The sequence below is a fragment of the Medicago sativa genome, chromosome 2, assembly GCF_051527215.1.
Source record: "Medicago sativa cultivar Bolivia chromosome 2, Bolivia_mono, whole genome shotgun sequence".
NCBI lineage: Eukaryota > Viridiplantae > Streptophyta > Magnoliopsida > Fabales > Fabaceae > Medicago > Medicago sativa.
Genome location: NC_140750.1, coordinates 78,632,068 through 78,655,781, shown reverse-complemented (window position 1 = coordinate 78,655,781; position 23,714 = coordinate 78,632,068). Strand labels below are relative to the sequence as shown.

At 32.3% G+C, this 23,714-nt stretch overlaps 4 protein-coding genes across 7 annotated transcripts; all 4 read left to right on the top strand.

Moving 5' to 3' along the window:
- Window positions 1-2,604: 2,604 nt before the first annotated feature.
- LOC146951097 (uncharacterized) lies at window positions 2,605-3,042 on the top strand. The gene has a single exon (XM_085748709.1). It carries the CDS (start codon window positions 2,605-2,607, stop codon window positions 3,040-3,042), a length of 438 nt encoding a protein of 145 aa, XP_085604835.1.
- A 19-nt stretch (window positions 3,043-3,061) lies between these two features.
- LOC146951096 (uncharacterized) lies at window positions 3,062-3,520 on the top strand. Its single transcript, XM_085748708.1, has one exon. The coding sequence runs from the start codon at window positions 3,062-3,064 to the stop codon at window positions 3,518-3,520; it is 459 nt and encodes a 152-aa protein (XP_085604834.1).
- Window positions 3,521-5,443: 1,923 nt separating this feature from the next.
- On the top strand, window positions 5,444-9,559 carry LOC146951095 (putative hydroxyacylglutathione hydrolase 2, chloroplastic). Of its 3 annotated transcripts, none has more exons than XR_015027787.1 (8): window positions 5,444-5,609; window positions 6,048-6,233; window positions 6,625-6,828; window positions 7,572-7,695; window positions 7,785-7,885; window positions 7,991-8,649; window positions 8,746-8,844; window positions 8,973-9,559. XR_015027787.1 is itself a non-coding variant. In XM_085747055.1 (8 exons), exons 1-8 carry the CDS (start codon window positions 5,448-5,450, stop codon window positions 9,117-9,119), a joined length of 1,098 nt encoding a protein of 365 aa, XP_085603181.1. In that variant the 5' UTR covers window positions 5,444-5,447; the 3' UTR covers window positions 9,120-9,559. The 3 variants fall into 3 exon arrangements, 2 of the variants coding, with proteins under 2 accessions (XP_085603181.1, XP_085603183.1); XM_085747055.1 differs by having other exon boundaries at window positions 8,575-8,649; XM_085747057.1 differs by having other exon boundaries at window positions 5,444-5,691; window positions 8,575-8,649.
- Window positions 9,560-10,749: 1,190 nt separating this feature from the next.
- Window positions 10,750-13,346, top strand: LOC146951094 (chaperone protein ClpB1-like). Of its 2 annotated transcripts, none has more exons than XM_085747053.1 (5): window positions 10,750-10,881; window positions 11,248-11,398; window positions 11,536-12,158; window positions 12,437-12,899; window positions 12,992-13,346. In XM_085747053.1, exons 2-5 carry the CDS (start codon window positions 11,255-11,257, stop codon window positions 13,238-13,240), a joined length of 1,479 nt encoding a protein of 492 aa, XP_085603179.1. In that variant the 5' UTR covers window positions 10,750-10,881; window positions 11,248-11,254; the 3' UTR covers window positions 13,241-13,346. The 2 variants fall into 2 exon arrangements, with proteins under 2 accessions (XP_085603179.1, XP_085603180.1); XM_085747054.1 differs by having other exon boundaries at window positions 11,245-11,398.
- The last annotated feature ends 10,368 nt before the right edge of the window (window positions 13,347-23,714 follow it).

The following is a 23,714-nucleotide window of genomic DNA, read 5'->3' as shown; positions in this document are numbered from 1 at the left end:
TTGGTAATGCAAGAACGCTGAACGAAAGACTCACAAGATTTTCACAAGTACCAAACCTCTGCTGAAATTGTTCTGCATTCACTTAGAATTTCTGTGTCTCAAAGTCATATCTTAGAAATTCTTAAGTCCATTGAGTCTGTATCTGATTTGTATTGTGAGCACCTCTGATTGTATATCAAGTGTTCAACCTTAAACAATTTTCTGTGTAATTTTGTTTAGTTAGGAAGTCTCTTGCAGTTGTGCTTGAGCAGGAAGTCTCTTGATTGTGTTCTTGAGCAAAGGAAGTCTCTTGCTTGTGTGCTTGAGCATTGGAAGTCTCTTGCTTGTGTGCTTGAGCATTTGTAATCAGATATTACTCATAGTAAAATCTCCTTGGAAGTGCAAGGGGGACTGGACTACTTCCGGATTGTGGAAGGAACCAGTATAATTGCTTTGTGTCGTTCTTCTTCTCTCTCTCTCTGTTTTATTCCGCTGCATTTAGATTCTGATTATCACTTCAGAAGCTGTCTCGCTTAGCTTCTGATCAGTGTGTTCAGTTTTTAGGAGAAACGAAGAATTTTTCTAAAACACAATTCAACCCCCCTTCTTGTGTTTTTCTCACCTTCATTATCAAATCTCAGTTTATTTCTACAAATAGATAAAGAATACGATCCCATGTGGTGATGAAAGGAGAAAAGATCACAAGTAATCAATATTGCAAGAAACAGATGCATCAGTAGTTGGAGAAGCAAGTAAAGAAGAAACAATGATGGTGTGGCTTGAAATTCCTTGAAAAACACAATCTTCTTCGCAGGCTCAAGAAGATGAAATTACCATTATGTGAAAACAATGTGTGATAAGCAAGTAACAAAGAATGAAGTGTTCTAAAGTAACTAACTACTAACTACTAGCTAGATACAAACACATATTAGACTTGACGTCTTCAAATAAGTAACCTCGCATATTTTTTAAGAGGTTAACGATTTATTAACTTCTACTTTGATATCTCGCATTATATTTTAAAGAATATTTAACTTATATTTTTTGAAGGAGAATATTATAACTTTTTTTTTAGGGAAGGAGAATATTATAACTTATATAACATCCTATTTAAATTGTATTTCATACTAATATTTTCTTAGAGGTTTTATATTAATACTCTTAGATATGTTAAAAGTTGATGTAGGCTAGTATGTTTAAATTACATAAAAAAATGTTAGCAAATTTATGATTGGACACAAAATAAAAATTTAATATGAAGATTATAATAAGGCTATATGTTTAAATTACATAAAATGTTACTAGCAAATTTATGATTGGACACAAAATAAAAATTTAATATGAAGATTATAATAAGGCTATATGTTTAAATTTATTTAAAATGTTACTAGCAAATTTATTATTGGACACAAAATAAAAATTTAAAATGAAGATTATAATATAATGATAATAATCATGAATCCAAAAATATTATTCATGTTTAGTTAGTATCTGTGTTTACTAAAAGAAGAATGAATCAAATAATATATATTTTGATTTTTATTGATGAAAAATAATATATATTTTGATGTGTTTGCGTTCAAATCTTTTTATTTGGACTTATAACCAGCTATTGTGTTGCTCTATTATAAGTGTCAATCAATGTATTTCTTTAATTTGTGAAATAACAATTTAGATATTTCCTCTAAAAAAACATTTAGATATTTAAATTGAAAAATATAATCAATTTCGAAATTTGAGAAAACGACTGTATGTTTCTTTATCAGGTCTTCCCCCCCTTTGGATTATGGAAGAAATAAAATGGAGGTGGGTGGTGCAACACGTCTGGCAAGTACCAATCACTCATCAAACCTCGTCACTCATCCATTTGGTCCTTCACACTCACTGCCACATACTACCAACTAGGACAACTCAAACCAGAATCTCAATTAATAAAATATGTACATCAAATTATTGTGTTCCTAAATTAAGTGACCATCCATGAATTTTTATAATTACCTTTTTACCCCTAAAAATAGTTGGATTTTAGGGTGGGGGTCATATTAAGTCCCGAATTTTGCTCTCCACCCAGCACGTTTTGCTCGCACCCTGCAGCCATGCCAATTTTGCTCTTGCGCAAGTTAACATGCGCTACGCAAGTTAACTCACGCTGCGTAAGTTAACTCACGCAGTGTTCCTGTTTTTGAACAAAACCCATCAGTCCGAACTCCAACCACCATTTTCTTTCCCTCCACCTTCAAAAACCCAAAAAGTGTGATTTTTTGGGTCAAAATCATCATCCCAAATCATTGCAAATCGTCAGGAAGCAAGTTTCTACGCTCATCAAGCATCAATTATCAGGTATTGTACCATCTAAACTCATCTCATTTTGCTGGTTTACCTGCTTGGTTCGTCTGTTTTTCGTAGGGAGTAGGGCATGGTACGCAAGTTAACTTGCGCAGGTTAACTTGGCTGCGCGACTTAAATGTCGCAAGTGCATTAGTGCTGCGTGACTTAAGTCACGCCACTGTGCAGCCATGTTTATTTGAATTTTTTGCGCCACTTTTGTTCTTGGTTAGCTTGTTCCGCAAGTAATTTATTTTTTCTTCCTTTGTAATTTTTTTTATTCAATAGATATTTAGGGAGATGGTTGACAAAGTCGCGGATGATGGCGTTGAACCGAAACCGGCCAAAAAAGAAGGTTTCGGTGAAGGTTCCGGCGAAGGTTCCGGCGATGTCAAACCAAGCTTTAATTTCAAACCATTTAAAGTCCAAATTCCAATTCAAGCTCGAATTGGTAAAATTCAAGAACCTAATCCGGTACCCACCGGTGTTATTTGTGAAGCTCGTGACACCGCCTCATTTTTTACAACAAATGCAAGATGGAGAGAGCGAGAAGAGTTACTTACTTGGGTTCGCGGACAAGGGGTGAAGGCCGGATTTGGTGTTTGTATAGATAAATCCGTTATAAAAAGGTCGTATTTGACGATGCAATGTGAAAGGAGTGGAGTATACAAGCCACCTAAGACAAGGAAGAAACCGATATGGGTCACATTGTACACTTGGTGTTGCGCCTCCAGATAAGTGGATGACCACTCCGGATATGGGTCACATTATTGCTTCTTGCTACAAAAGACCCGTTGTTCTATTGACTTTGTCCGAAACGACGGGTGGTGTATGTGAGACATTTTTCCCAATCCGAAGTGCTCCTCCACTTAATCCACATTCCAACATCATGTGTCTTTGCTTAATTCCCGATCACTATCTTCATGTGATTTTGAAGGAAGGTTGTCTGTTACCACCGAGTTGTAAGGAGTGGATGAACAACAAGATTGGTGAGGCGGAGAATTGGCATTTTGCATTTTTGGATAGACAAAACGCTTTCAATGAACTCATGTCTAAGGAGCCTAAGCCGCCAAAGAAACCAACAAATGAGCACAATCCAATTGTTTGTGGTGATACTCCCACCCCGCAAAAAAAGGAACAAGAATTTGAATGGACGGAGGACATGGAAGAGGACAGCAATTTAGGAATATCACTAGACCTCTTAGATAGGTTATAATAGGTTAGGAAAGTTATAGGTCGGTTGGTGTTCGTCCTATTTTTTTGGTGGTATTACACCCCGACATATTTTTTGGTGGCCGGTTATGTAATTTGTATATTTGTGGCCAATATGTAACTAATATTATATATATATATATATATATATATATATATTAAATGAAATGAATTATTTTTTTTGGTGACCGGTTATGTCACACCAATTATTGCTTGCATTACTTACTTTGTCTCTAATTATTTGTAATTTGGATCGTTTACGTGTCATTAAGTGTGTTTAAATGATTACGGGTCATTACCGGCGAATTTGTGTAATTTGGACCGTTTGGATCGTTATGTGTGATTATGTGATTGTGAAAAAAACGATGTTTTGGTGTAATTTTGATGCACCAAGTCGTATTATCCAATAATATTGTTAAACTGACGTAATTAGGTTCAATTACGAGCATTTTAGGGTTTGGACCCAAACTGCATTCAATGCACATCAGTACATCATTTAATGCTGTACTGATATATCAGTAGTGCGTGAGTTAACTCGCGCAAGTGTAATACTATGCGTGAGTTAATTTGGCTTTAACGGATCAAAATTTATTAGTCCATGGTTAGAGCCAAATTAAACCTAGGAAACGATATATACTACATTTCAAGCAATTAAAACATTGAGGTTCAAAATTAAACAATTGTGCAATATGGAATGTAAAATTGCATTTAAGCCTAAAAACAATCGATTATAACTACAAAACTAATTATAAAAGAAAATAAAAGTAATACCAACATAGTTTAAGTTTAGTAGAAGGGACTAAACTCTTACAACATGACAAACAAATGTTCAAATTCCGATTAAAAGAGATATATATATATTTAATGTTTGACATGTCTTAAATAACGTTATCTTATATGAAGAAAATATACAAAGAAAAAAAGGAAAATAATAAAAAAGAAAACCGTGCCTAAACTGTGTGCACTCAAGATCATAAATGTTATATCAATAAATTTTTATTTTTATAGTAAGATACATAAATTTGAGAGCACTAACCAATATCTAATTAAATGATACAGTCTGTTTTAGTTTAATCAAAGTTTTGAGTTCGAATATGAGCTAAAACATATAACAGCATTAAAAGAATTTGTCGTCTATTTGAGTTTCTTAAGATACCAGCAATAATGTTTGCCATTGTGATGGGATGATACAATTTATAATAAAAAAAATGAACAAGTGATTCGTAAATATTTTTTTATTAAAGGTGTGTTTAGTAAGACATGTATTTGAGTTTAAAACTTATGTCTTATAAGTTTATTTGTCTTAATAAAGACTAGTTTGGTAAGGGTCACTTTCTCACGAGTTTATAACCTACTTTTATGAGTTTATAACGGTTTGTCATAAGTTAATTCAAGTAGCTTATAGTTTATCAGTTTTTTTATCACAATTTTTTTTTTTGGTTAAGTAGTCTACTGGCTACATTCACACACATCATGTGTGGAGAAGTGGAAAATCCTGGGTTCGAACCCCGACCCCAACACATAATGTCTCTGGTAGCTACCAATTGAACTACACTTACATGACTTTTTTTTTTATCACAATTTTACTCTTGTAATTTTAATTGAAAAATATAAATATGAATTAAATGCATATTTTTTGTCATTTTATATTTGTAAACTATTTCAACCGCTAATTTTACTGAATATTACAAATTCAATCAACTAACCTATATATGATAAACTATAATCTGGCTTATAAATCATCTACAACAAATTAGTTTATTCACTATTTTTTACTAAACAAGAGTCTAAAACTTGTTGAACATTGAGGCATGTCTTAACTTGACGAAACAATCTACTTAAAAAAAAAATAATAATAATTCTCTAAAAAATAAACAGAAGAAAATAGAAAAGTATATAAAAAGGAGAGAGAGAAAGAGGAAAATGTGTTGATGAAGAAGAAGGGGTGGTGGTGGAAGACAGAAGAAAGCAACTTCATTTTCAACCAAACAGTAAAATTAGTGGCAACCCATTTCTTCTCTCTCTTTCCTTCCTTCCAAATGCTTTCTAAAGCTTCAACCACTGCCATGTCCGCTTTTTCTTCCTGTTCCAGGGTTCGTCTTTTTTTTTTCATTTCCGAATTAAAATTTCAATTTTTTTCGTTGTTAGGTTTCATCTTGAAGCGTGATTATGAAGGTATTTTGTTTTACATCATCAGCAACTAAATCAATGAAAAATGTTTTTTTTTTTAATTATAATGAATTATTACTATTCTTCATGTTTTATGAGAATTATTATATGATAATAATATGTGATAATTATTTGATTTGGTGTATTGTCTATCATTTAGAATTGCTTAATTCTGGTTTTTTTGTTGCTCTTTTGCATTTATATGTATTTTTTGTTTGCTTGTTTGTGAATTGTGATTATAATAACTTGTTCTATAGGAAAGTGTTGATTTTGACTTATTACATTGACTGAAAAGGTTAGTGTTGATAATTTGATAATGGATGTTGAATTGATTAATGATATGATTATTCTTTGTTTTTTAGGTGAGAGCTGGGTTTAGTGTCTGGCCTAATGTGAGGCAACTTTGTTTTAGAAAAGGAATTCTGTATGGATTTATGCGGCTTTTTTCCACGCCATATAAAACGCTGCGTGGAGGGGCTAGTCGCTCACTTAGAGTGGCTCGGTTTTGCAGTGTTACCAATATGTCTTCCTCATTGCAGATTGAATTGGTGAGAGCAGGTCTCTTAATTTTTTAGTAAACTGTTAAGGTGTAATTTGATTATCTTCTGGCATAAGTTTTGTGAGAGTGTTTGGGAGAACTTATGAAAACAACTTAAAACATTGTCAATAAGTTGTTTTCAGCTTATTTTCATATGTTCTCTGAGATAGCTTATGAATACAGCTAATAGCTTAAACAAAAACAATTTAACCTTATTTTATCTTTTACTATAGAAATAGCTTACGCATAAATGTTTATCATGATAAATGCTTGTGCTATAAGCTGTAAATAAGCTGTAAATCCAAACTGGGCCTAAGTTTCCCAAGCTGATAGGGTTTCTGAAGAAATATGCTGAAAGCCTAATCTGCGGTTATGTTATCACATTTTTTTGAAATAATTAGGTACCTTGCCTGAGTGACAATTATGCATACCTTTTACATGATATTGATACGGGCACAGTTGGAGTTGTTGATCCTTCTGAAGCTACGCCTGTCATAGATGCATTGAGCAAGAAAAATCGGAACTTGAATTACATACTCAACACTCACCATCATCATGATCACACTGGTGGAAATGTAGAATTAAAAGCAAGATATGGGGCAAAGGTATGATATTTATATCTTCTACCTATGTATTTTTTTCTTCGTTTATTGATATTCTGTAGTTTGTGTTTCAAATACAATTCATTGGTAAAGAGCAAATTAGAAGTGAGGCTTAACAGTCTCTTTATGTTGCGTACCTGAATCGCCGCAGCTTACAGAATATAGAAAAAAGGATTAAAATACACAAATTGGAATAACAGTGTATATTATTTCTGAAAGCGTATGATAACTGCAAAAGGATGAATATCCTAATGCTCACGGAGCTAAGCTCCTACAGGGAACATTCTCTGTCCACAACTAACCAAATAATTTTCCCAAAAGATCCCGTTTTCACTATCCTTCAGTCATTCCCTTCTCTAATTTTACTCTTTGGATGACTCCAAGCAGGCCTAGAAATATGGGTCTACACATACATATATGGTACCTAACACTCTGTCTTGCTAACTATCATTTCTGTGGTACCCTTTCTTTCTCCCCTTGACAAGCGGGAAACAGATTGTCTTTACCTTGTCTACTTAGCATTTTCTCATACCTAACAATAATATTTGGCAACAGAAGTTGTTGCAAATTTGATTGGATTATTTATTGACATTTTGATATATTTGGCACTTTTTATGACTGATCAAGCACTTTAGAAGAAATGATTGATCGTATAGTTTTACTTGGATGTGTGTTTCTGTATATTATTATGCCTGGTTATGGCAAAGGGCTGTGTAAATGTTAACCCTTCTCATGTTGCATTACAGGTGATTGGTTCAGCAACCGACAACAAAAGGATTCCTGGCATTGATATCCATTTGAATGACGGTGATAAGTGGATGTTTGCTGGCCATGAGGTGCAAGTAATGGACACACCTGGTCACACTCGAGGTCACATTCTTGCCTTATTTGCATTATTGTCAAACCTTCTTGTTGTGTGGCTCTTCTTCTAATATTCTGTTTATTTATACTGTAAGCAGGCCACATCAGCTTCTACTTTCCGGGATCTGGGGCAATTTTTACAGGAGACACTTTGTTCAGCTTGTCATGCGGCAAACTCTTTGAAGGAACCCCTCAGGAGGTTGGTTTTACCTGGCACTAACTTGTTCTTTTTTCTATATGTAGATGAGTCATTGTATCATGTGATGCGTCTTATTTTGTATATTTTGTTTTATCCCTTTGCCAGAAGTCCTTGAAATTTGAAAATACCCGCACAAGGGACTTGTGATTTAAATTGCAGCCAAACGAGGACTTTGTGGTGACCAATATCTTTAATGAGCATAATTTTTAGGGCTTGTTTGGGTCGCTGTAATAATATGAGAGTGGGTTGAATAAGAGAGTTTGAGTGTAGTGCGATGGAATATTACAATAGATAATTGCCCCCAAGTCTGCAATCTTAGTGTACGAGAAGGGTTTCTTTTTTGCCCCTTTGATCAGCACGTGTATGAAGTGTTCAATGGAATTGTATGTTTCTGTGCTAATCTTTCTTGTGTTGTTATTATAAGAAATATAAAAATGACTGAGTTCATTCGGTTTTGTTTTCGCTCGTTGAATATGTCTTCTTAAGGAAGTTTACATTTCATATATGTATGTCGAAAAATGCTTGGTTGTATTAGAATATTGAATGTTCATGAGCAAAAATGTTATTGCTGATGCAAGGCCTAGTTGTAAATGCAAGTAAATTCTTGAATGTTGTCAAGTCAGTTATACTTGGAAAGCTTTTAGAACATCCCACATCTTCAATTATGGAGAGTTTCCTCCCTGTTACAGATGCAATCTTCTCTTGGAAAGATCATGTCTTTACCAGACGATACAAGTATATACTGTGGACACGAGTACACATTGGTGAGTTATTTTCTCTTTTCTCCTCAGTGTTCTTTGCTTTGTTTTATTTGCCCTAAGTACCGTGCCATTGACTCTAGTACTTTTGTATGTTTGCAGAATAATACGGACTTCGCATTGAGGCTCGAACCTGGAAACAAGGAACTTCGATCCTATGCTGGCCACGTGGCTTCCCTTCGAAGTAAAGGCTTGCCCACGGTGAGTTTTGGAATTGCGCTTCCTTGTTATTCTTTATGAGTAGTCATGTGTCACTAATATTTCTTTGGTAGCCTGTTTCAATCATTGGCCTTTTGCTTTTATCTAAAGAGTAAGTATTCTTTGGGCAGATTCCGACCACACTGAAGATGGAAAAGGCTTGCAATCCATTCCTTCGTACATCCAACGCACAAATCCGGCAATCGTTAAACATTCCAGCCACAGCAGATGATGCAGAAGCCCTGGGTATCATCCGACAAGCAAAGGATAATTTTTAAAGACTCCTGTATAGAGTAGGTCAATGAACTATGAACCATTGACCCGGACACGACACTGACACCAATAGCAATATGAGAATGATATTGAACGTAATCACATGTGTCAGTGTCGTGTCGGTGTTGGATACTAACACATGTCGGAAACCAAACAAGCCTTCGACCATAAGTGTTGGTTTTACGTAGTTAATGAATCCATCTGTGGAATATTTATGCTTGATGTCATCTTAATAAGATTTCTGAATTTTGTTTTTGAGTTCATTCTTGTTCTCGGGTTTAAAAATAGGTATTCCCTCATGGTAGTGTATATATGTTTATCATTCTTGGTGCATAAGAAGCTTTTATTGCAAATTTGTTATCCCCTTGTAGATTTGTCTCTCGATGATTATCAATATTTGATAATATATACGTAAGAGCAGTAACTGTGGCTCTATTGGTGATTATTGTATTTTCTTTTCTTTTTGATTTTTTGCAAATTGCAGTTGAAAGAGGTCAAGTCCAAGGAAAGAAACTAAGAAATCTAAGTGAGATCTTCCAAAACATCAACCAAGAGCTACCACCTAACTTGAATAGATTGATCGAAAAAACTCACTCAAGCTCGTGCCTCTTGCTTGCCACACCATCCCTCACTATATCCAATTTGACCTGAACAACCACCAGATCTTACCCACTTCATTGCAAACCTCTCAACAACCTTGGAGTCAAAATGCAATTCAACCTTCGAATTTACTAGATAGGGTTGCATACCATTAGGTGGCTGCTCATAATGTGGGGTTTTAAACTCTCCTGAGCTAGTTTTCACAATAGTGTTACACTGTCCCATATGCCTTCATGTCTTTTTTAAAAATATTAATAAAAGTTTTACTATCTTGTCAAATAACATATACATAATTTTTTGGGGTAAACCTATATAGTTATTATTTTTTTGGCGAAATCTATATAATTATTATTTTTTGCTAAAATTTATATAGTTATTATTACCACACATTTTTTAGATTTAAAAATAATTTTTAAAAAATCACCACACACAGATAAGCACTTCATGCATTCGATGCACAGTGGCAGAGTTTTAACAATCCAGAACAACAATGGTATTTTGAAGCAACAACCTTCCATCACTGATACGTTTGCTTCTCACATCCAGTGTCGTTGTAAAATGGGCAACAGGTTTGGTGATGATTGAGGCGGCGGAGAAGCAGGACCGTTTGGGGAAGAAAGCATGAACAGTTATTATTTTATTTTATTTTTTACCATTTTTCTCTAGATTAAATCAAATGCTGTGATTGGCGCATGATAGAAACAGGAGACAACCCCGCAGGAGAGGAACCGGATCCGAAAATTCTCTGTTCGCTAAAAAAACTCAAAAGAGCAATAACGGAGCTCAAATCCGAAACCTCTGAATGCATGGTTTAAAGTTTTAACCATTAGACCAACACTTTAGAATTTAAATATTTTGAAAATTATTATTTTAAAAATATTATAAAAAAATTAAATTTGATTTCATGGAGTTAAAAAATTTTGTTTTTGCTTTTTGGTTCTAACTTCTAACTAAGGAGTGTAACCAAGAGTTAAAAGATTTGATATGAGTAAATATAGTAAAAGCTGTTTTGTGGTATCTTTAAAAGATTTAAACGAAAAATATAATCAATAAAAAAGATTTAAACGAGAACTTTCCTTCTTCGGTCTTATATAAATAGTCTTTCACTTGCTTTCGAAATTGTCACAGAAAGAAGAAGAGCAAAACTTTGGTCTTTTGAAATCAAAGGTACGTTACATAAAACTGATCAGTATTGACACAGGCCATTAGTTAAGTAGGGTTTCCTTAAAAAAAAGATAGTTAAGTAGGATTTCCTTAAAACAAAGATAGTTAAGTAGGGTGTCCTTAAAACAAAGATAGTTAAGTAGGGTTTCCTTAAAACAAAGATAGTTAAGTAGGGTTTTCACCGGATTAATAATATTTAGGTATTCTAGTTTGTGTTTCTTTGTTCACAAAAAAGATAGTTAAGTAGGGTTTTTACCAGATTAATATTTAGGTATTCTAGTTTGTGTTTTTTTTTTGTTCACAAATACAATATGATTATCTTGTCATGTTGGTATTTTTATTTACATGTTTTTTTTTTTAATGTAGCAGGTAAAAGATGAATCATGCTGGTGTTAGAGTTCAATATGATAGTCAGCCAAAGGATATTGAACTTATTTTAAGGAAGATAGTGAAACTGGAAGTGGAACTTCTTTCTTTGGCGAAAAAAGATGACAACGCTAGCAAAGCTCGTCTTGCAGATGTAAGTATGGATTTCGAGTTTTTGTTTTAGCAATTTTAGCTTGTGTATTTTTTCTTCTTCATAGTATAGATTAGTTTTAATTGTATTTTGTGTATTTATGTTATTTTGATTGTTCTAATTGTTGATATTATTTGTAGGCGCGGAAAGAACTTTACGACTTAAAAGACAAGCTTCTAACTCTGGTCATGAAGTATAGAGAAGAGAAAGTGAGGATTGATGAGATTCAAAGGCTGAAGCAGAAACGTGAAGAGCTTATCTTGTCGCTAAAGGAGGCTGAGAGGCGGAATGATATAGCAAGAGCTGTAAGCCTACGATATGGTGCGATTGATGATGTGGAAGATGCAATTCAACGGCTTGAAGATAGCACTGATGCGAGCTTGATGTTGACAAAAACTGTTGGAGCAGACCTAATAGCTTTGGTTGTTAGCCTATTGACCGGTATACCAGTGACCCGACTTGGCGAAAATGAGAAAGAAAAGTTTCTTGGACTTGGTGACAGGTTGCACAATAGAGTTGTGGGACAAGATCAAGCAGTAAATGCCGTTGCTAACGCTGTATTGAGGTGGAGAGTTGGTTTAGGAAGACCTCAACATCCAATTGGTTCCTTCCTATTCCTTGGTCCAACTGGTGTTGGTAAAACAGAACTTGCCAAGGCTCTTGCTGAACAACTATTTGATGATGAAAATCAGTTGGTGAGAATGAACATGTCGGAGTACATGGAACAACACTATGCATCAAGATTGATTGATGCAGCACCAGGGTAAGTTATTGGATTAGCAACTGAATTTGATTATAGTAAAAGGCTAAATTAATACTTTGAGATTTTACACATAAGTGTTTTGTCCATGTGAAATAAAAGCTACAAATTAGTCTTTCAATATTTCAAATGTCGGTCAACTAAACCTAAGATTGAAATTGTTTTTCAGACACATTGGTTTTTTTCAATTCTAGTTTAGACTTATAGTCTTTAATTAACTTATCTTGAGTTCAAAATATGCATCTCATGTCTCATTCACTTATTCTGAATTGAATTTTCAGGTTTGTTGGACGATTAACAGAAGTTGTGAGAAGAAGGCCAAACAGTGTGCTACTTTTTGAAGAAGTGGAAAAAGCACATATTTCTGTAATCAACAAACTACTTTATATCTTAGAGGATGGAAGTTTAACTGATGGACAAGGCAGAACAGTGGATTTTACGAACACGGTCATTATCATGACCTCGAACCTTGGTGCCGATCATCTCCTAAGTGGACTTTCAGGAAAATGTACCATCCAAGAAGCTCACGATCAAGTAATGCAGGAAGTCAGTAAGCATTTCCTGCTAGAATTGTTGGATCAGCTGACCAAAGTTGTAGTATTCAATCCTCTTTCTCACCAGCAATTGAGGAAGGTTGCAAGGTTGCAAATCAAGGATATAGCTAATCGTCTTGGTAATAAAGGAACTGCATTGGCAGTTACAGATGGAGCAGTGGATTATATACGTGCTGAGAGCTATGATCCCGTAAGTGTTATTAATACTATATCATTTTAATCTTTTTATAGAAAAAAAAAAAAAAAAGTTACTTATAACTAGATATTTTTATTGATGTGTAGGTGTATGGTGCTAGACCAATTAGAAGGTGGCTTGAGAAAAAGGTGGTGACAGTGCTGTCTGGGATGCTTGCAAGGAAAGTAATTGATGAGAATACAACGGTTTACATTGATGTTGGTCCAAATGACAGTTATTTGGTATACCGTGTAGAAAATAATGGAGGGCGTGTTATTAATGCTGAAACTTGCAAGGTTGCAAGGTTGCAAATAAAGGGTTTAGCTAGTCGTCTCGCGAACACAAATGCATACTAGTTAAGCCTGTCCGGCTGACCCGTTTAAGTTTATTTTTACTTATTTCTTTGCTAGACAAATAATATCCGAATTTATTTTAATGGTGAATTTGTTTACTGTTACCTAACATATTTTGAGATTATGTTGAATTTAACTTTACTTTATTTTATGACATTCTCTCAATATTGATGCAATAGTATCGTAACAAAAGAGTTCTAGTAAAGTTAAATCATGGGCCTGAACAATTTACACTACACCAAAAAAACAAACATTATGTTAGCATAAAAAAATGATTCAGTTCTTGTTCTTCCAAGCATCAAGAACAGCTTACAACTTCTCCACTTTGTTAATACTTTATTTGTCTCATTAGTTATGAAGGACTGTAATTTGCCTCATTCAAGGATAATGCTTTTGTTTTTTAAACTTCTCTTTCTCAAGATTCAATTTTTCGATCTTCCTGGAAGTGTAGGCCAATTGAGAGATGTCTCTTAATTGTTGGCTAACCATTTTTTTTTTAACCGCATAATTTAGGCATGGTGTAGCCATTAGAACGAATTCATATTCAGCGATCATTGTCACGTATCTAGCCTTCATTAATCTAAATCTACTGATGTAATTATCTAACGATTCATCCTTCTTTTCTTTGAATTTTGGCTAAATCCTTCCAATGTGATCTTTTCGAATCCCCACATCTCTAATCTGGAAGGATCCTGATAGGTTATTTCTCATGATGGGAGGAACATATCATGGTGGTAATCCGAATGGATACATTGTGGAATTCATCCTTTGGGTTTATGGCTTGTCTCAGAACCGGTTTCAATCCGACTATAAACAGGATTCGAAGTTAATTCTCCTTGATGAATAAGATCAACATTCTACATGAACCTCCTGTTCATCTTCAATCGAATTGTTACTGTCATTAGCATTTCTTCTTTTGGAAGGAGCCATGCTATGTGTGTATTTTTGAGTATACATTTCTGATAGCTAGAAACTTGACACACACCATCTCAAACTAGTGTCCCACTACTGGGTTCCAATTTGTTGATTAAAGAATGTTTCAACTTTCAACCCAACAAATGGACTCGAAGAGCAATCTAGGACTTGAGTAAGGTCCTTAAGTGGATTCTTAGTTGATAGGTTTATTGCAAAACAAATAGTTGTGAATCGAAGGTACATTCAAGTTTTTTTAATATATAAAAAGAAAAAAGATAAGTTCACAAAGTGTGTGAAAAAGGGGAGATGAGTTCTATTCTATTTAAGTTTCATACACCATTCTTTCAATGTTGCCGGTAGGAGTGTTATCTTAGCAAACATGTTTTTCAGTAGTCGTAGTTTTGTCGAACGGAAATGAGCTCCTTTGCATGATTGAAATCATACACTAACTATTACATTGCATGCACACCATGTGTCTTCTAACTTCCAGGAACCGCTTTTGCAAGTTTCTTCCTTCTGAATATGAATATTTCGCGCTTCAGAATGAATAATTATTGATCTTGAAACTTCTTGAACATTCTTCAGATGATAGAGGTTGTAGCATTTTGAATTCTTCAAGCAACACTAGTAGTTATGTTGCCTTGACTTCTTTGTCACATCTTTGCTTTTAAACTGCTTCTACTTGACATTCTCGCTCGATATATGACTCATTCAAAATATAAGTTGAAATTTGAGTGTAACAGAAGCTATACTAGTTCTTCACAAATTAGCATCTTCTTATCTCCACTCTTAGATTTTTTTTTTAAGAATTAGCATATGTTTGTTTGAGTTGAAAATCTTGTAAACGCATAGCAATTTGCATCTTTTGAAGACTTGTCATTGTTATCATCTTGATCACATATTTCGTAAGGATGCATCAAGTGGATTACTAATCCAATTTTGAACTAATTTGGTGCAACAACAGTTGATGAATATAGAAAATGTGTGCAAAAGGATGCGACATTTGAAAGGATGTTTGAACAGGTTTATATTGTTGAATCTAGACGATGGACCGGTATACCAGTGACTCGGCTCAGCCAAAATGAGAAGGAATGGTTGCTTGAACTTGGTGACAGGTTGCACAATAGAGTTGTGGGACAAGACCAAGCAGTAAATTCCGTAGCTAACGCTGTATTGAGACGGAGAGCTGGCTTAGGAAGACCTCAACATCCAATCGGAATACATGGAACAACACTCTGTCAAGATTGATTGGTGCAGCACCAGGGTAAGTTATTGGGTTAGCAGCTGAATTTGATTATAGTAAAAGCCTAAATTAATACTTGGAGATTAAACACACAAGTGTTTGGCCCATGTGAAATAAAAGCTACAAATTTGGTCTTTAAATATTTCAAATGTCGGTCAATTCAACCGACGTTTGAAATTTGGTTTTTCAGACTTCATTGATTTTTTCCAATTCTAGTGTAGACTATAGTCTTTCTCTTATCTTGAGTTTAAAATATGCATCATTGTGATTTGAATTTTTAGGTATGTTGGACATTTGAAAGGTGGACAATTAACTGAAGCTGTAAGGAAAAGGCCGCACAGTGTGATACTTTTTGATCAAGTGGAGAAAGCACATAAATCTGTATTAAACACTCTACTTCAATTCTTAGATTATGGGAGACTAACTGATGGACAAGGCAGAAATGTGGATTTTACGAACACAGTCACTATCACGACCTCAAACTTTGGTGCCGAGCATCTCGTAAGTGGACTTTCAGGAAAATGTACCATGCAAGTTGCTCGCGATCGAGTAATGCAGGAAGTAAGAAACCATTTCAGGCCAAATTTTTTGGATCAACTGGTGCACGAATATTATGGTAATTTCCCTCCTTCCATCACTCCTTAGTTTTGTCTAAACCTATCTATATACAAAGCTGCACTAAACCACACATATAGCACATGTTGCTAGGCTGAATTTGCGGCTACCACTTCTTGATCAAGCTCATCTTTGATCAAGTTCACCATTAAGTTCCCAAATAACAAAATTAATCATAATTTATTAACAACATAGAATTTTAAGTTATACTAACCTCAGTGCAATGTAAATCAACAAGGGCCTTTAGTTGGCCACTGTTCTTCATGTCTATTTCAGATTATTCAACCTGCTTAGTAACAACCAATCACACACTATTAGTATTTCCAAACTGGTTTGGGAAAAAATTCATAAATCCACCATATCAAAGCTTCAGGGCTTAGCCAATTCTATAGAATATGTAAAGCAAGGTTTTTTATACCACATCATTTCTACTTTTTTTCTCAATATTTTTTATTTTTTAAAACTAATATTTTGATTTGTATCCACTAAATATTTTATTTAAATTTTTAATTAATTTATAATATTTTATGTAGCATAAATATATCAACAAACTATACATAAGTTTTTCCCCTAAAAAAAAACTACACATAAGTTTTCATTATATCCTTTTTTTTTTTGTGGTGGCCGGGGTTTGAGCCATGGACCTTGCATATATTATGCATCATCCTTATCAACTGAGCTAAGCTCACGGGGACAGTTTTCATTATATCCAACCAAATATACACATTTTTAAAAATTTCTAATTGTTTTAAAATACCTTTTCAATAATTTTAATAATTCAATCTAAATTCTAATTTCAAAAATAATTTTTTTATTTACGTGTGTCCAATGTTAGTTTTATTTTACCTTTTTCTTTCTTTCATTTGTTTTTTTTTTTTTGTGTGAATCAGAAATTATTTATGCGCAACTGCAGAACTAATATATCGAGTGGGTTAGGATCACAATGGGTCTCAAAATATATATGTTAATATGATACATCTTCTAAATTTTTCATTTTAATGTTTAATTGATTCTTTTTTTTGAAGAAGCTAAATTAACCCACCCAAACTGTTTAATTGATTCTTAATATTTATGTAGCATAAATATTTTTTTAAAAAATACACATATAAATTTTGCTATATATAACCAATATTTTCTTCTAATTTCTAATGTTTTAACATATTTTTTCAACTAATTTAATATTAATTCTAATGTAGAAATTATATTTTTTTTATGCATGTGACAGCTCCCACGTTAATTTCCACAAAAAATATTTTGAAAGATTTTTCCACATTTTTTATCTCTTCAAAATTAACTTCTTTTTCTTATCTATCAAAAATATCTCAACAAAATGCATCAAGTTTCATTCACTTGCAAATTTCAAAATAGTATCTTTATATTCTAATTTATAAATAGGGTTTAATTTTTTTTTTATCACTTTTTATCTTTTCGCAAGATATTTAGATTCAAATTTTAACTACAAAATAATTTGATTAAATAAGTTTAATTTTTTGTAAATATTATTTAAATTTATAATTTTTTTATTATGGACATGTACAATACTGACACATTAACAATTTTCTAATTAAAAAATCAATGTTTTTTAGTATAAATATCTCTACACATTTTTTTGCGGTGAATATATCTCTGCACAAATTGCACGTCTTAATTATCATTATAAATTGTGTGAAGAGATATCATTACTTCTAAATTTGTATCCATTAATTTAAAGTACTAAAAATATCAATTTATTTTATTGCTGTGTACCTGTTAAGCTATCTATTTCGTGTCAATGGTTGATTTTATCCGTGGATAGCATATAAATATATTGGCATCCTTAATTACTGCTACTACTACTATAATTGTTTCCCTTCATAAGTCTATTATTACTATTATATTCATTTGATCATTTTATTTATATACTTTGTGTTCGTTTGTAACAACTAATTGCTAATATTTGTCATTAAAAAACCTTTATTTTAAGGACAAGACTTAGTTGCATTTCCCTTACATGTTTTTCATATGGTTCTTCACATAATTAAAATTCAATTTTTGTAGTTATAGACTTTGAAAAAATTGTGGATTTAAGAAATCATAGGTAGTTGAGTATTTCTTGTGAAGTACCTTGCGAAAAGCATTTAATAAATTTCATGAGTTTTGTCCTTAAAATAAAGGTTTTTTTTTTAATGACAAATATTGGCAATTAGTTGTTAAAAATGAACACAAAGTTCATAGATAAACTACTCATGAAAAATGTATTTTTAGCTAAGAATCATATAAAAAACACATAAAGAAATTCACATATTTTTGTCCTTATTTCAAACTATTTATCTGTTTCTTAGTTTTCTCCTTCATTAAATTTCATTTTAAATTATATTTTATTTCGTATATTTTTTAAATATTATATTGATAGTGAAAATTTTAAATGATTATTTGATTAAATTATTTATTTTAATTAATTTCTTATATTTACAAGGAAATAATTTTGTTTGCCTACATGTGCTCATTATTTTCATTCTAAACACGCACTCTTGATAATTTTTCAACTTAGATAGCTAGGATTTATTTATTTTATAGTTTAAGTTTTTTTTTTTTTTTTAACTTGGTGTCTGATCCAATGACCGAGTAATCTGAGGGGTTCAATCCCACCGTCCATTTGCAAGACCCCATTTAAATCCATATTGTAGGTAGATATTAATAGTTTATTTAACAAGTTACGGGTAATATCACCACAAAAAATTATATGTTATAATTTGAGCAATCTTTTTTCTTTTATTACTTTTAAATTATATGCATTTTCAATAAATATTATACATAATAGCATTCAGAAGGGAAGTCCATACCCGTCTGTCTACTCTTTTTTATTCTGCTAACACATGTAAATTATAAACAATTTTTTTTTATAATTTTTTTTATTAAAATGATAGATATAGATGATAAATATTTTGCACTTTCATATTGTAACAACTATGATTATCTTTTTCATTGATACCAACAATATAATAAATATAATATCTTTCAAAAAAAATATAACAAATTCTTATCTTTTGAATGACACCAACAAAATAACATTCTTATAGTTAAATTTGCTTAAGTGTATAATTGAAATGAGAAAAAGTCAGTCCAAAACGGTATAATTTCATTATATATAGTATAGATAACACAAACACTAATATTATTGATAATCTTTTCAATTTACATAACTACGATTTATTTATTTTTTTGTCGAAGAAATTCGAAATTATTCAATTTATACTTTAAGCAGATATTAATAGTTTATTTTTGAGCAAAGCAGATATTAATAGTTTATTAATAAAATAGTTTATTTATTTTTAAAATAGTTTTTTAAGACATGGGAATGGAATGGCTTAAAAAAAAGTGGAGAATAAGTTACTTACCATAACTTTGTGATTTCCTTTCTCTTTTTCTTTTTTTATAGACACTACGTGACTTTCTGCAATACATTTTAATTCAGCTAAAGTAATTATAAGTTATGTTTATTTAAATCAATTAGAGAAACATAGGATATGCAAGTGCAATTTAAAAAAATTTAATGTGCATGTAGATCTATGTTAACAAGAGTATTGTTTGACAACTTTCTTTCATAAAAAAAAAAGAGTATTGTTTAACAACTAAAAAATAAAAAATAAAGAAAGTCGATGAAATAGAATTAACATCTCGGACAAAGCTGCAATCAACTCATCTTAAAAGATAACACATATAGCTATGCATGATCAATAAAGTTCTTTATGGCTTAAGCCAAGGACGGATCCAGAAATTTTAGAAAGTGGGGGCACACAAAAAAAAAATGAAGAATTACATTTCATTTTTGAAAGCAAAAATATACATGCATCATAACTTTTCTCTACAATTGCCCATATTCTAAAAATATTGAATGATTTTTTTGTTGTCAATAAGCGCGAAGCGACCAAATTATAATTTGTTTAGTACTCTTGTGAAGGCAGGGAAGGGAGGGAACATAACAAACGAGAGAGATGTGTTTTGATTCTTTTGTGTATTGAGGGGTGTGTTGTTGGTTGTGAGAATAGTAACTTCTCTCATGTTTTCAATTTTTTTGTTGATAATAATTTTTTTATTAATTTTATATTTGGAAATAAAGAAAAAATTGTGTTGCTGTATCACGTGTGTGGGCAAAGAGAAGATGTAGGTGTGGGCCAATCGAGAGAAGTGGTGTGAGAGGTGTGGGCAATTTCAACAAAGAGCAATGATATTCTAAGACCACCCACAATGAGCCTATTGAAAGCAAGATTAAACATGTTGAACCATTGGAGTGGGGTTATTGAAGATGAGGTGGAGGAAAGAGGTGATGAAAACATTCAATAAGTTGAATCTCTGCACCGAAAGCCACGCGGCGCGTTTTCATTTGTGACAAAGGGCGCGTGTGATGCACGCGCCGACAGGGGCGCGTGTGGAGACAAAGGGCGCAGAGAGAGATTTTTTTTTTGAATATGCAGGGACACGTGGCTTGCTACGATTGGCTGCTTTGATTTTTTATCTTCTTAATATTTTGGACTCAATTATTTCATTGCAAATAATTTTTTTATTTTATTTTTTTTACCAAAATTTCGTGATTTTTTTTTCTCTATAAATAGAGACTTGGATCATTTGATTTGGACACAGAAAAAAAAATCAAGTTTTTCACTCTCTTAATCATATTATTAGTCTTTCTTTTGAAGTTTTAGTCTTTGATTAGTGAAATGGATCCCAATAACAATCAATTCAACACCCAAAATTCTTCTGATTACCCATTTAACTACCAAAATCCCAATAATTATCAACACCCAAATAAATATTGTTTTAAAAAAATTAATTGTATTATTTTAATTTAATTATAATCGATAATTATAATTTTATGTAATTATAAAAACAAAAATTAAATAAGAATAAGAAATAAAAAGTGGTGGGGTAGGGTGTTGAATGTTTACTATTGGAGTGGTAAAAATTGAATGGGTGTTGAATTAAGAGAGAGAAAATGATGTGGAGTGTTGGGAATTGAAAAAGTGGGTGTTGAAGGGTATTGAATTATTTTTCCCATTGTATATGGTCTAACAACTAAAAATCAATAATTTTTGTGACAACCACCAATTTTCAAAGGAAAAGTAGATAGTGACACGGAAACCAAAGCAATAGAGAGAGAAAGTAAAAAGATAATGTGAGTATGAGAGATAAAGTTGTCACATAGGTTGTCACAAAATGGTTGTTAGAATATCATTTCTCTTCAACAAAATATCAAATATTCCTATATTATAGTAACAGTTAAAAAAAAATTCCCAAATATTTAGTGCATGCACATGCCCACATAAACCCCAGCATCCGTCTCTGGCTTAAGCCTGTTCAGGACAAGTCCGTAGTTAAAATAATTACTGATGCCTTGTGTATGTTGTGATGACTAAGACAAACAAGTGATATGTCTATGCCATTCTAGAAAACAGAAATTCATGATGTGATTGGTGTAGTAGAGCAAACATAAATGCATAGGGTGACTTATAATTCTTTCAGGAGAGAGCAAAAATATGAAAAAAAATTCTTCCTCCCCTGTCAAAAAAAATTGATATGTCTGCCCCTAATTCAAAATTATTGATACAAATATCTCTGTTCTTCACTTTAGTTGGCGAGCATGCCTATTTTTTCAATATTCTCTGCAAAAACTGCATGTTTTACATTTCACTTGGCGAGCATCATATTTTTTTTAGTTTTTTTTCTTCCTGTTCTTGATATCAAATGGCGAACTAGCCATTGTTATTTTTTTTCATTTAATTTTTTACATGTTTGCCAACTAAAATGGCGAGCATGCCCATTTTTTTCCAATTTTTTTTTGTTTTGTAACGGCCTTACTTTTGTTTTTGTTTCTTTTTTTTTAAACAACCACATTTCTTTAATTTTAAAAAACAACCTAAAATGATTTTTTCATTAAAATGAAACATTGTTACAAACTTCAAACATTTATTACGTTTATCTTCTCCTAATTTTGTGAAAAAAGCACCGAGAAAATGTGGACTGTGTTCCAAGACCGGTCATATTCGCAGGAATTGTCTAACTGTTAATCATCAGTAGTTAATTTCCTTTGTAGTGTATTTTATTTCGAATTATCTTAATATAATAATAATTATTATTATCATTTCGCTCGTCTATAAAAGTAGAATATGATAGAAATGTATGAAGTGTTGTTTCTGATAAGGGGAAGGGTGTATTTATAGTATTAGATAAAATAAAAAGTGTACAAAAAAAAAAAAAAACTCAATGGTCATTTTAAACATAGAGCACAAAAATAAAAAACCTAAAGAAAATGGCTAGTTCGCCATTTTAGAACAGGGAAAAAAACTAAAAAAAATATAATGCTCGCCAACTGAAATGTAGAGCGGAGAGAAGTTCAGATAAAAGCATGCAGTTTCACAGAGAATGTTGAAAAAATAGGTATATATACTCGCCAACTAAATTGAAAAACAGGGGCATTTGTATCAATAGTTTTCAACCATGGACAGACATATCAATTTTTTTGGTGATAGGGTCAGAAGAAAAAAAATTCCAAAAATATTGCTTAGGGACCATCTACAAAAACAAACAATCCAATTTTTACTCCAACTTTTACTATGTATAGAAAAAGAAATAAAAGTTCTATTAAATTTGATTTGTCGTAAATATCTCATCTCAACAAATTACATACATTACTTTGATCTTATCCACTGAATATTTTATTTAAATTTTAAATTAATTTATAATATTTTATGTAGCATAAATATATCAACAAACTACACATAAGTTTTCATTATATATACAACCAAATATACACATTTTTAAAAACTTCTAATTGTTTTAAATACCTTTTCAATAAAAACTTCTAATTGTTTTAAAAACATCATTTTGATATAGAACTATATTGTAATCTTATCTACCGAAGATGGGAAAACTTCTTTTTGTATTAAAAAAATGATTCACTGCGGGTACGAAGATGGGGAAGGATACCCGAACCTGTCGAGGACAAGGATGAGATTCAATTTCTCATCCCTGTTGAGTATGGGTAGGCTAACGTGTAAGTATATGAGAATCGACGATAGGGATGAGGAAGGGTGGCAAATCATGGGTGGCAAATCATCAAAATTCATTCCCCAATGATGGACCCAAGTTTGTACCGGTGTACGACTCGTGCTGAAAGTCCTTCAACGATGCAACTCTAGATTCCTTCCCAAGGTTGCATCTTCCTACAACTTCACAACAAATGCTCAACATGTTTCAGAAAATGAACCATAAAAAAACATTATTAGTTCAAAATGACTAAATAACAATTAAAACTAAATAAACTTCTAAAATCTGAAATAGACGCATGTTAGATGATTTAGGTCATGCGGTCACTAAGACATCATAAATTTAGGGAATAAATACAAGGCAAAAACCGACATTTTCTTGGTAATCAATCTGCATCAGTAAGTTTAGAAAGGTCAAAGTCTCTCTATAGCTTTTTTCATATCAATCTTTGAGATCACGAAACCCTTTTTTCCATGCATATGATTAAGACTAGAAATAACTTCCTCCAATACAAGAATATATTCAACAATGTTTCTGCTCGCGGAATAAAGCTACTTTGATTACTAGACGCAATATGATGAATGATTGATCTAAATCTCTAAGAAACCACAATTTTATAAATAACTTTGAAAATAAGGCGTAAATGAGTAACTTTAGCTGACTCATGGCACTTTGGAATCA

Coding starts and splice junctions, on each gene's coding strand:
- LOC146951097 (XM_085748709.1), top strand. CDS start 2,605: ATGGTTGACAAAGTCGCGGATGATGGCGTTGAACCGAAACCGGCCAAA.
- LOC146951096 (XM_085748708.1), top strand. CDS start 3,062: ATGGGTCACATTATTGCTTCTTGCTACAAAAGACCCGTTGTTCTATTG.
- LOC146951095 (XM_085747055.1), top strand. CDS start 5,448: ATGAAGAAGAAGGGGTGGTGGTGGAAGACAGAAGAAAGCAACTTCATT. Junction 7,696..7,784: donor CACACCTGGTCACACTCGAG/GTCACATTCTTG, acceptor TACTGTAAGCAG/GCCACATCAGCTTCTACTTT. Junction 7,886..8,574: donor TTGAAGGAACCCCTCAGGAG/GTTGGTTTTACC, acceptor TCCCTGTTACAG/ATGCAATCTTCTCTTGGAAA.
- LOC146951094 (XM_085747053.1), top strand. CDS start 11,255: ATGAATCATGCTGGTGTTAGAGTTCAATATGATAGTCAGCCAAAGGAT. Junction 12,159..12,436: donor TTGATTGATGCAGCACCAGG/GTAAGTTATTGG, acceptor TTGAATTTTCAG/GTTTGTTGGACGATTAACAG. Junction 12,900..12,991: donor GTGCTGAGAGCTATGATCCC/GTAAGTGTTATT, acceptor ATTGATGTGTAG/GTGTATGGTGCTAGACCAAT.